An 11,784-nucleotide genomic window follows, 5' to 3' on the forward strand; every position below is an offset into this window, starting at 1 on the left:
AAAAATTAAACCCAAGCATGATCAAGTCCATAACTAATTAAAAACAACTGTTTTAAATAAATAATTATCAAATGTTAATTTAAAAAAAAAAGACTGTAATATGCATAAGCCAGATACGCGTACTCATGTGGTGCATCAGTCAATTTGAATGCAGTTCAATTCTTGGTCTGTCTGTCTGTTTCATGGATGATGTTTCAATTCAAGACAGATTGTTTAAATACTTATAGTGAATTCCTTTAAAAGCAAATATATGAAAATTATACTAATTGGACCACAACACCTGCAAGAAGGAGGGCTATATTTCATGAAAACATGTAATCCAATACATTCAAAACAAACCGTGTCCTATTTCAGGGAAATCTCTGGGCACTGGAACTGTTCTCCCTCAAAAAGTTATCATTGGTTTCAAACATATTTTTTTACAGTTGAGAAGAATGCAAACACTAGAACAGACATGCTGTGGCAACATTCATGTTAAAAAAATCTCACTGTATCAAAAATAGATGCCTCCCTCCCCAAGGCTTTGAAATCAGCAGAATTTTATCACCATATTTTACTAAATTATTTTAATTGAAGTTTTGGTGTCAAAAGAATAGCCGTACAAAAAATGTTTCTCAATTGTATATTTTGTTTGGTAGTAGGATGGGGGGGCGGGGTGCATAGGGGAAGGAAGGACCCACCCGTCTCCTCTTTAAGATCCTGGAAGAATTTTTGATTGAAGATGAAAGCAACACCACTAATTTCCTCTACCTTGGCTTCTGCAGTGGTGTTTCTGTTTATAAAATTGGCAGTGATAGCTATAGCCAGTTTTCCACGGAACTCCTTTCTTCTAAAACCTGAAGACCAAGGAAAATAATTAAAAACATTGCAAAATTTCAGCACATGAGCTGGAGATAAAGACCTACATGGCAGCTCTCTTTCCTTCCTGACCTAATTCTATCCCCAACACATGGGAAGCAGACTCCTTATTACCAAAATCCCATTAATTCAGTATATTCTTATTTTCAAAAAAATCTGCCAATCAAGGGGATTACATAGTACTGAAGATATGTACAGTTTGCTCACAAGTTGGCATTTTATGGGTAAGGCTTTACCACTCATGGATGTTAATTATTTCTCCAGGGAAAGGAGTAAAAGCAAATATGATGATTAGAAAAAGACTTAAAATAATCTGGCTCAAAACTGAGAGAAGCATTTGTAAAAGCTAACTGAGGGTGCCTGCACATGAGCCAGGAGGCTGCTCCAACACACTGTAATTCCAGTGCATTGGAGCAGGCTCGATTCATCAAGTCTGCTGGAGCATAGTAATTACTGCACTCCAGCCAGGCTCCACGTTTCATGTATTAGTGTCCCTATGCTTCAAAATGATTGTTGGGGCACCTTAACTGGAGGTCATTCAACAAGCTTTAGATAAAAGTGTCCCTGCCGCCATTTTTAAAGTGTGGGGGCACTGATGCACAAGAAGCTCCAGGTGCTTTAATTAGAGCATCTCTGTCCTTCCCCACCCCCGGAGCATATGTAAAATGCCCAACATTTCAGTCATTTATACTCAGCAATATGCAACTGATTTACTCAATAGTTTAAATCAGGGCTGTCCAACTTCCAAGTGGCTGGGGACCACAGGCATGCAGTCACACACCCCTGGGCTGCCTGTTGCGTGGGTCATATGCCACACCATGCGAGTCCCCCTCCCCACCAGCCTACCACATGGCCCTCAATTTGCTGCACAATCAATCGCCCCTCCCCAGCTTTGCAGCATATGGTTCCCCAAAGCAGTGTGAAATCCCTTCCTTGCAGCACCACTGCCTTACACAGGCCCTGACATCCTGCATGAATCCCCAATGCACCCTGTGACCTGATGCATGGACATACAGCTCCTCACAGGCTCCCTGCATGTGTGGAAGTGATATACAATGTAGTCCTGCTAGGATACCAATCCCTGCCACACAGCAAGCGACTCCCTCTGCATTGCAGTGACACAGATGCCACTCAGGGTTTCCAATTCCCCAAAGTACTCAACCACAGGCTCCCTCAGACCTGAAAGCCACATTGACGGGGTAAGTAGTGGAAGCTTCCTTCAGAGGAGGGAGTGGGGAGCTCAGAGACTACAGCAACAGCAGTGGAAGAGCAAAGGGGGAGGAGTTTAACCCTTTGGGGGGCACCTGCAACTGGTGGGCTGCTAGGTGGACTGCCATGCTAAGTTATACTCTGGTTTTATTTCAAGCCAGTTGCTTTTTCAAGAATGCAACCTTAGACTCAGATCCAGCTAACATATATGCTGGGAGTTTATGACCCTAAGTATCCCCATCAACATTGATGGAAACATTCTTGTAGGTCAACTTGAGCATATGCATGTTTGAAGGGCATGGACCTTGCAAAATTGGGTAGGGTCTAGTAGCCTGTTACAAGCTAGTCAGAGGGGACCAGCAGGCATTGGGGGAGTCCCTGTTCCCCCGAGCACTACCAGGAGTGATTAGGAATAACGGTCACAAGCTGGCAGAGCGTAAATTCAGATTAGACATCAGGAGGCGCTACTTCACTGTCAGGGCGGCTAGGATCTGGAACCAACTTCCAAGAGAAGTGGTGCTGGCTCCTACCCTGGGGGTCTTTAAGACAAGGCTAGACAAAACACCTTACTGGGGTCGTTTGACCCCAGTACTTTTTTCCTGCCAAGGCAGGGGGTCGGACTTCATGATCTGCTCAGGCCCCTTCTGACCCTACAAACTATGAAACTATGAAAATGCTTTAAGTCAGAAACCTACAGAAGTTATGACTTTCGGTTGAGACAGTCAGAAAATGCTACCCTACGGTAAATTTCTTTGTTTCTTGGCACTTTCCATGGGTACAAGTTTACTTGTAGTTTCCATCTTACCCTTTCTTTTTAACAGGTGTAATGTGCAAGCATTATTTGGTTTTATACTAATGCCCTTAGTCTAACAAGATATTCCCCTCAAGTAGCTAAAGATTTTCCTAAAGCCATTTGTCAAGCTTGTTGCTAGTGTCTGTAATCTCCAACAACTTATACTTCTAGAGATTTTATTTTTACTTCAATAGACTTTATACTGGGATAAATAAGTGGCTAATTTTCTTATAAAGTGTTACAGGAAAATACTCATAAATATACTGATTTTTACAAACATGGGAAAAAAGCAGTACAAAACATGAGACCAATAAAAATAGAAAATCAGGGGCTTCATGCACTGAAACTGATGAGCGTAATTATCACTATAAGGAAAATATATAATTAAACAAACAGGTTTGTTCATGTAATGTAAGAGCTGGTTAGCTAATGTCTCACTTAGGGGCAACTCAATGGAGTGGAATTCTGCTTGATGACTGTAGTAGATGCAACAAGATCTACCTCTCCTTCCAGCTCTTTATTAATTTTTTGGTTCTGTTACCAAAATGACTGCTACTGAAATGACATCACCACCATCTGAGAGCAACTGCTCTGATGCATTTATTAAATACCTGGCAGCTACTGTACAATCATTATTTCAAGTACAGAGAGTTGATTTATGACACTATTACATGAAAAATGTGCAGTTCCTGACATGCTTTTGTCATTTGCCCTCAAATTAAACTAGCATGTTATTTAGCATATGCTACAACAGTAGCTCATTAAGACAGCTAAAATGTATGATACAGGCAGCCTGCAGAATCAGGAATAAAGTTAAAGTTAAACTTTGTACTTAATGGACCACATCTGGAAATACTATAATAAAGGGAAGGAACATCCCATAAAATCAATTTCCATCATCACAGACACAGATCTTTATTGAACTGAGGGTTAATCTGTTACTTCCACCTTTTCTTACCTCTTAGACTTCCAATTGTACTTTAAAGCAATTGTTAATCTTAAGAATGTGGGAGAGAAGAAATTTTGTGGGCAATTATGTTATGGGACAAACCACATAGTTGGGTGGGGACATACACAAACTTTTGAGTACCACCCTACCTTCCTCAGGGTAAAGCCATACCTGAAAGCTTGGCAGAGTCCCTCCCAATTATTTAGTTGGTCCAATAAAGGATATTACCCACAAAAATCCTTGCCCCTCATTTTTCCTGGACCATCATGGTTACAACATCGCCCCCACCATAGTCTCAAGAATATATTTTCACCTACCTTCTAATGTGTTCCTGCGGCCATCTGCCCCAATAATAACATCAAATTCAAATTCTGACAGAGGATGATCCACTGGAAGAAATTCAGCACGCCAACCTATCTCTAAAAGAAACAAACAGGTGACAACATTTATTCAGCCACTGAATGGCAGAAGCAGCATTTTTAGATTGTGAAAGAAGGCAATTACACTAAATGCTCTATTTTGCTCTCAAGCTGGGAGAAATTCTGCCCTTACATGGGTAGATAAAACTTTGACTTAAGTCAAAGCAGTATGCAACTCTCAGTTGCAACGAATGAACCCCCTATATTTGGGTGAATTAAAGCACTGAAGTGGCTCTGGGACCAGCCCTGTAAACACTTAGGTACAAAAGGATTTTTGCTTACATGAGTAGCTGCACTATGAACCAAGCAGGACATATCAAATACAATGTTTGCACGATTGGGCCTTGGTAACTTTTTATCCTTTTAAATTAAACTGAGCACATTCACATTAAGCTACCACAAAGAAGGGGAAAATCCAATCTAGCCAAAAAACTGCATTTCCCAAGAAAGACACTTCACTTACAATAATGCAAAGAATATAATATTTGTTTTTATAAAATAAATATATCTGACTCTCTACAAAACCTCAGAACATAGGCCAGCAGGCACAGGAGGAAATATTACTTTTCTGGCCGGAAGGTATTTGTTTTTTAAATACCAGTGTATTGACATAGTGACTTTTATCACGCTTACTATTCTCATGTACTGTATCTGGCTTTCATATGCAGGACAAAAAAACATCCCTTGGATGGCCTAAGAAATTATTTCACACAATGCCCCTGATAACAGTTATTTCATACAAGTTCTTCAGTGAGATAAATGTATTTGCTTCTAAAATAACTTATTTCAAATTATAAGAAGACTGTCATACTTTGGTTTTCTTGATCTTCAGGCGGTTCCAGAACTTTCACAAACTCTAAATTTACGTGGATTTCAACCCCCAGCATAAGTGCTACTTTGAACAGGATAAGCTGAAGCTGCCGAATACCTGAAAATAATAATAGACATACATCGCTCGAGAAGATGCAACAGCATTTTTTTCATTATTATTATACTGAACTTAAGTAGCCCTTGCAGGCCTCCATTACAGATCAGAAATACATGTTGTGCCATGAACCAAACCATAACACAACATGTTTTCAGAGTTTTTTGGTGTCTGAAAGATTTGGTTAACCTTCTTCAGTTTCAGTGACTGGATCAAAGTAAGGCCTCCCTACCTCAATATATTATACTCAAAATCTACATTAACAGACTTTCAGTTTGAAAACCCAACCACTTGAAAAAGAATATGCCAAAACAAAAGGTTGCTTGCACACTCTTAAATCAGTTTCTTTGCGCACATGCATTATATTTTCACATTTTATCGTACCTTTTCCAGAGAGCACCATGCCTTATTCAGACACAGGTCATACCCATTCTGGAGATTAATTAGGCTTACATAGTAAGTCAGCTGTTATCTATTCTCTGCTTATTTGTTGAAAGGTGTGTAGTGAATGAAAGAAAATAGATGGCCTCCAGGTTGGGACATTTCCTGGGAAAACAGGTATTTCCTCCTCTGTACAGTTGTTAAATGCACAACAAGCCACAATTTTCATAAGTGGTTAATAATGTTTTTCTAGGGGTTTTTTTTTCATACCTGAAGGGAGACCCTGGGATACAATCTGCTGATCAATCTTATTGCAACTAACAACTATGAGGTCCATGGTTTAACATATAAAAAGGTCCTAGGCAGCCCAAACTGGGCACGTATAATTAACACATATTTCTGGTCTTGCTCTCTGTATTCAGTTCCCCTCCCCTCAACGGAAATATAATCTGTGCATCTTAAATAAGCATTGTGAAAATAAATAATGTAATCCATTCATACCAGAGGTACATGAAGCAATTAACAGTTCTGTTCTCACAGTAAGGTTTGAATAGTGCGCAGTAAATCAGATAGCCTGTTGTGCATTGCACAAAATACTGAGTAGCAGATCAGAGGAGTAGTGGAAAATGTAGTATGTGAACATATAAAAGATGATATAATACATATACCAAAGGACTTGAACAGAGTTGAAATTATTCCTGGGATTTCCTCATTCTTGTTTGCTTGACTTCCTAAGTGTAATAACGTTCTTTTAAAATAGCTTTTTTTTTTTTTTAAACTAAAAAAAATGATGTGCAGAAAACTGACATTTTCTTGTGTGCTACTTGCCCTCAAAGACGACGCATTGTTTTGGGAAGGCAGAATAAAGAGAACAAGATTTTTCCAGCATCTTGCCTGTCACAGTAGGGTCTCACCATGGCTGAACATTGGCCACATGCAGGACTCTGACACTTACACTGTTAGGAAGGACAGGGGAAGTGACACTGAGAAGGATGCCTGCATGCAACTGGGAAGAGGAGCAGAGCCCCCAGAAGCCATTCCAGCATCTCTCTGTCTCCATTCAAGCATGAAAATCAATTTTCTACCTTAAAATAGGCACCCCAATATTGGATAGCTAATTTGGAGTGGAAGAGGGATATGCGTGTGGTATACAAGTAAATATGGTAACCGAAAAAGCAGAAGTTCCATCATTTGGCATCACATGGATGTGCACATATCAGCCAGATTGAAATATTCAGATCTCCTAAATATGCCTCTGCCACAGACAGAGCAAACTGTAACACTAATAGTTTATAATTCTTTATGTTGACTGGGACTAGATAAGGATGAGCCATATTGCAATTGCATGTCACTGGTATTGGCTGACAGCAGGGGAAAGAGACACACACATGATGCTTTGGTTCAACCCCAAACCCCAAGGAGAAACTGTGAGCTAGGGGGCATGGACTCTCCTACCTAGGCTCTCAAAACCTGACCTCTTTTTGGCCCCATTCCATCTTTCATCTTCTCCCATTCTTGTTTCTCCCACCTCCCCGTCCCACTCCTCTTACCTAGGTAGTCCCAGCATTCTATTCATTACTCAGTCTTCTCAACCTAGTTCCATTCTCTTTGCCCAGTCCCTCCTATAAGCTCACTGCCCTTTCATGTCTGGATCATGTCCCTTTCTGCATTTGATTCAAGCAGCTTCCTACTCCTCTCTGCTTGAAACTGAGTGTAATTTGAGCCTCTGTAGCTACTGGTGGTACCTACAACCCTACTATAATAAAAGAGTTTGGAAGTATATTGGGTTTCCATAATATTTTTGATTTACTGTGCTTTGTCTCCTTGATCCTTCCTTGTTTGCTTGTCTTTTTTGTATGCATGGGCCAGATCCCATTCCACCTATTAGGCACCTAAGTGGACTTAGGCATCTGAAGTGTGATCCTATTTCACCTTGCTTGAGTCTTTGGGGGAAAAAGTGATGGGGTCCTTCTCCTATTTGCCGCTTTTTGTGAGTTAGTCTTAAAACTAAGATAATGGCCTATGACAAAAGTAAGAGTGTTGTTTTTCAGAGACTTGAGCAAGGCAGAATAGGATCCCAGTTAGGTGCTTAACACGTGGAATAGGATATGACCCATAACCTTTTCCTGTCACGTAAGATACCTGCATGCACTGAACTTGGTAGACTAAGCAACAAAAGCAATCACACAACTGTATAAACTTCTATGATTTTTAGAAGACACTCAGAAAGGCAGTAAGATCCTCCTACATTGATCTTGAACAGTAATGAAAAGTCAACTCAAAGTTTTCCTTAATATTCAAGACAGATATTAGCATTTTGCCAAACTAGAAGTGCTTGAATGTGTTTTACTTTTGTTTTATGTACATTCAGGACAGGTATATTTTCAGTCCCTGAATCTAGGAAATCTGATAATCTTCCCAAAGCATGCCTTCTTAACAGAAAGTGTATAATAGAACAGTGTATTTTATGTAATTATTCATACTTACTGATATGATCAATAGAGCCTGCACAAAATTTTCCATAAAATTTTTTTGCTCCTAGACCTCGGAGGTCATGGATTGTATAAGGCCACAGATGCAGAACATTGTTTCTTGAAAAAGTGTCCCGCTTCTCCACAACTACAACTTTGGCTCCCAGGAAGGCAAGTTCTATGGCAGTCCTCAAACCACATGGGCCACCTCCAACAATCAAACACTGAGGAAGAGAAGAAGGATTTTAAATGTTAAGTTTGGGCATGCAAGTAGGAATCCATGGGCATGCAAGTAGAAATCTGTGTAAAACAAACATTAACTGTCAGCTGAAGGCACTGTGCAAAACTACAGCTGATCAAATAACCCCAGAAAAGTTCAAGTGAATTTTCTGACAAACACCACACTCATTCATTGAATTTTCCTTGGTAAAACTGTAAAAATCACTTGATAGGTAGAAAACTGGACATATGTGCTTGTCTTGTACATTAAAAGTGCCCATCAGAGAAAAACTGATTAAAATACCATACATGATGCTTTTAACATGTTTGATTTACATTTCGTATTTATTTCAAATTTATTTGCAACAGGCAATACTAAAGCTAAGCAGCAGAATTGGGCAATGACAAGTCTTTGATGTTGGAGCATATTTGTCAGGAAGAACATGACAATATTTTTGCATGATTCAGATTAGACCAAAACCCACAGATTTAAAGTAATCCAGTTCTCCTACAGCATTAGTGTATGACTATCCTATGACAAACATTAGTTGTACTTTCCTATAGCCCGGCCAGTATGTTGAATGTAACAAACTAGATCATCAGCTGCTGTAAATCAGCACAGCTCCAGCAAATCATTAGATCTACCCTGATGTACAGTAGCTGAGGACTTGGCTTGTTCTACTTTAACACAGCGTTCAAAATACTCAGTAAAAACTGGAGGGTAAACTCATAAGGTCATACGTAGGCATCTCAAGGTGAGATTTCACAAATGCTAAAGCCCAAATCTCCACTAAGCATGGAATTCAGTTTTGGCCTGATAACTAAAAATTTCCATGAACCAGGAAGTTGTAGATTTATTGTAAGCATCTGAAACTCTTGGATTTTCATTCCCTACACTGATTACTGTAGAGGTTGATTAGAAACAGTCCTTTTTACCTTGATAAAACAAATCACTTAAAGTAGTAAATCACTTTAGGTAAAAAATTTAGGTCTGCTGTTTGATGAAGTGTGCATGACCTAATTCAGAGAGTTCTGGTTATGAGGTAGAAGTTGTCCTGTGCTACAAATACAATTCCATTATCTCACAATCAAAACATGATCCTTTGGTTTTCTCTCACATAGCCAGACAGTGATTACAGTTCCAAAGTAAGGACTTACAATCAACTATGTTTAGTTTACAATAAGTCTGGTTCTAATTATATTTCTTCTTCATATAAGTAAGATTATTTATTAATTTGGGTCTGTTCATGTGTTGTAACATCTCATTTGGCACTGGCCTTTGTATAAACTAATTATAAAATTACTAAATTACTCCTCTTTTCCTTAAATGAAAAATTATGTAACATTCTAAGAAATTCAAAAGTGAGTAGGATTTTCACTGCATTAAATATGTTACCTTGATTTTTAAGTGAATAGTTTGTAATCTCCAGATAAAGTATCATTAGCAAAAACTGAATAGTTACATTACATATTTCCCAGGCTTGCTGACTCTTGAAATATATTTAGCTTGTACTTTCAGAGTAACCTGTCACACTATGTTAAATATTAAGAAAACATCAACAGACCTTATTATATAAAAAAGGAAGAAAATCCAGTGCAGATGTTATTGGGATTGAAGGGCAGGACTATAAGCAGAGACTGGGTCAGTTCCTTCCTGTACATACTTGTCATGATTAACATGAGAACTCCAAGTTCTGACAAGTAAGTGAATGTATTTACAGCTAAACAGTCTTCCAGTAATGTTTAGCAAACTGCTTAGATGCATTTTACAAATACAGACCATACATGGTTTGATTATTCTCCTGGCAAACAAGAATTATAATATATAAATAAATGCAATTTTCAAAAGCAGTCTTTTGAGATTTAGTCATAGTGATACTTGCCAAGTAATAAAACCCCCACACAAAGCATTGAGTTCCTCATGGTACTTGTAGCAGACAGCACACAACAGTTTTAAAAAGGATTCTACCTCCCATTGACAAAATATCTTCCAACACTGTTGGAGACAGTGAAAAATAACTGTATTTTAGCCACCATCCATGGTTACCAACTATAAACATATTTATCTTTGTGTCTCAGTTACATATTCTTTGATTTATTGGCAAAGCCTTTTTGCCACTAATGTATAAACTTACTCCTCCTAGCAGTTTATCATCCCTTCCAGAAACTGCTGGAACAAAGTACAGCATTAATATATTGCAAAAATAAATTCTGCCTTGTCCAGAATTCTACCTTTATTAAGTAATGAAAATAGCAACATGCAGGATGCAGAAGGGGACCTCAATGTTTATATATGAAGTTGCAAAGAGAGAAACAGTACAATAATCATTCTAGGAAGGAGGATGAAGTCCTTGGGTCTATATTCTATCTACTATTAAGCTAGTCTTTTGGCTTCCAACTGTCTATATTCAGAATGAAATTAACTTACTTCTGCTTTCGGTCACATAAAACCATATTTTTCATCGTGCCTGATGCAACACAAAAGAGTATGGTAATACTGACCTCCAAACTCTAGTAACTAGCATCATGAAAGTCAAGCGAGCTCTGGCAGATCACTACCAGTTACGGCCTACTTGACTACTGAGGCAGGATCGCAATCTCTCAAAGTATGAAGATGACCACACTCTTTGAATATCCTCTGTCAGTTGATCAAAACAAATAATTAACGATGACCTGGGAGATTGCCTTTCTTCCTTTTGCAAGTGGTGGAGAAGTATGTGTTATGGACATTACAGGGGTTAAGGGAGAAAAGGTTTGTAAAAAAGGACTAAAGGATAATTCAAAAAGAGTAAAATTACCACTACATTTCTGTATCATACAAATTAAGAAACAGAACTGCATCCATTTACACCTCTGATAAAGGTGATAAGCTATTATTTATATTCTGCCACACAGGTACAGTTTTTTTAATCATTTAGAGAAAGGCAAGCTCTCGCCAATGAAATATTTGTATATCTTATGTCACTGGATGTAGTGGACCTACTTTTAAAGACTGTTTCCAGAATGAGGCCCTAAAACAAAATGAGAACACAACAAGAGGAAACAAGAATACAATAAGAAAAAGTAAATGAGGGAATGGGCAATATAGTTATCCAGTCATATGGCAGGCTAATACACTGCGTATTGACAATACTACTACTTAGGGTTTTGTCCTTTATCGGGATACTCCTTTTGCATATATGCTACACCTTGCACCTGTACATCTAAATGTACTCAAAATATTGGACAGATGGAGAAAATGAGGTATGGGTAAGTTAAATGAACTGATCAAAGACAGGGAACCCATGACTGAGCCATAGTTACAATTTTGATAGGGCTTAAAATTCCTTCTTAAGAGTCCTGTCACCAACAAGCTGCCAAGGTGAGGTAGAAAGGTTTGGTCAGCTTGCAGGGTGCCAACAGACCTCCCTGAACAGAAGCTGCTGTAAGGGAACTCAAGGGCACCCTTTATTGGCCTATGGCAGGAATCGAAGCAAGAACAGAGGGTATTTCTGTTATTTCCAGGTTTTGATTCTTCTGATATAGGATTGTGTTTGCTGGGGGGGAGGGGAAGAATGCAT

General features: G+C 38.8%; 1 protein-coding gene across 4 annotated transcripts in view; it reads right to left on the reverse strand.

Annotated features, from left to right (window-relative positions):
• The window catches only part of MICAL2 (microtubule associated monooxygenase, calponin and LIM domain containing 2), a 193,348-nt gene that overhangs the window by 146,769 nt on the left and 34,795 nt on the right, over nt 1-11,784 (reverse strand). For all 4 annotated transcript variants that reach the window (XM_019519567.1, XM_019519566.1, XM_019519569.1 and 1 more), the window contains exons 2-5: nt 8,022-8,229; nt 5,040-5,156; nt 4,127-4,228; nt 681-836 (exon numbers count right to left, since the gene is read on the reverse strand). In XM_019519567.1, coding sequence (XP_019375112.1) covers nt 681-836; nt 4,127-4,228; nt 5,040-5,156; nt 8,022-8,229 — 583 coding nt within the window. The remainder of the gene's footprint in view (nt 1-680; nt 837-4,126; nt 4,229-5,039; nt 5,157-8,021; nt 8,230-11,784) is intronic.

Source organism: Gavialis gangeticus, unplaced genomic scaffold, assembly GCF_001723915.1.
Source record: "Gavialis gangeticus isolate Ggan-Ray unplaced genomic scaffold, GavGan_comp1, whole genome shotgun sequence".
In the NCBI taxonomy this organism is placed as follows: Eukaryota; Metazoa; Chordata; order Crocodylia; family Gavialidae; genus Gavialis; species Gavialis gangeticus.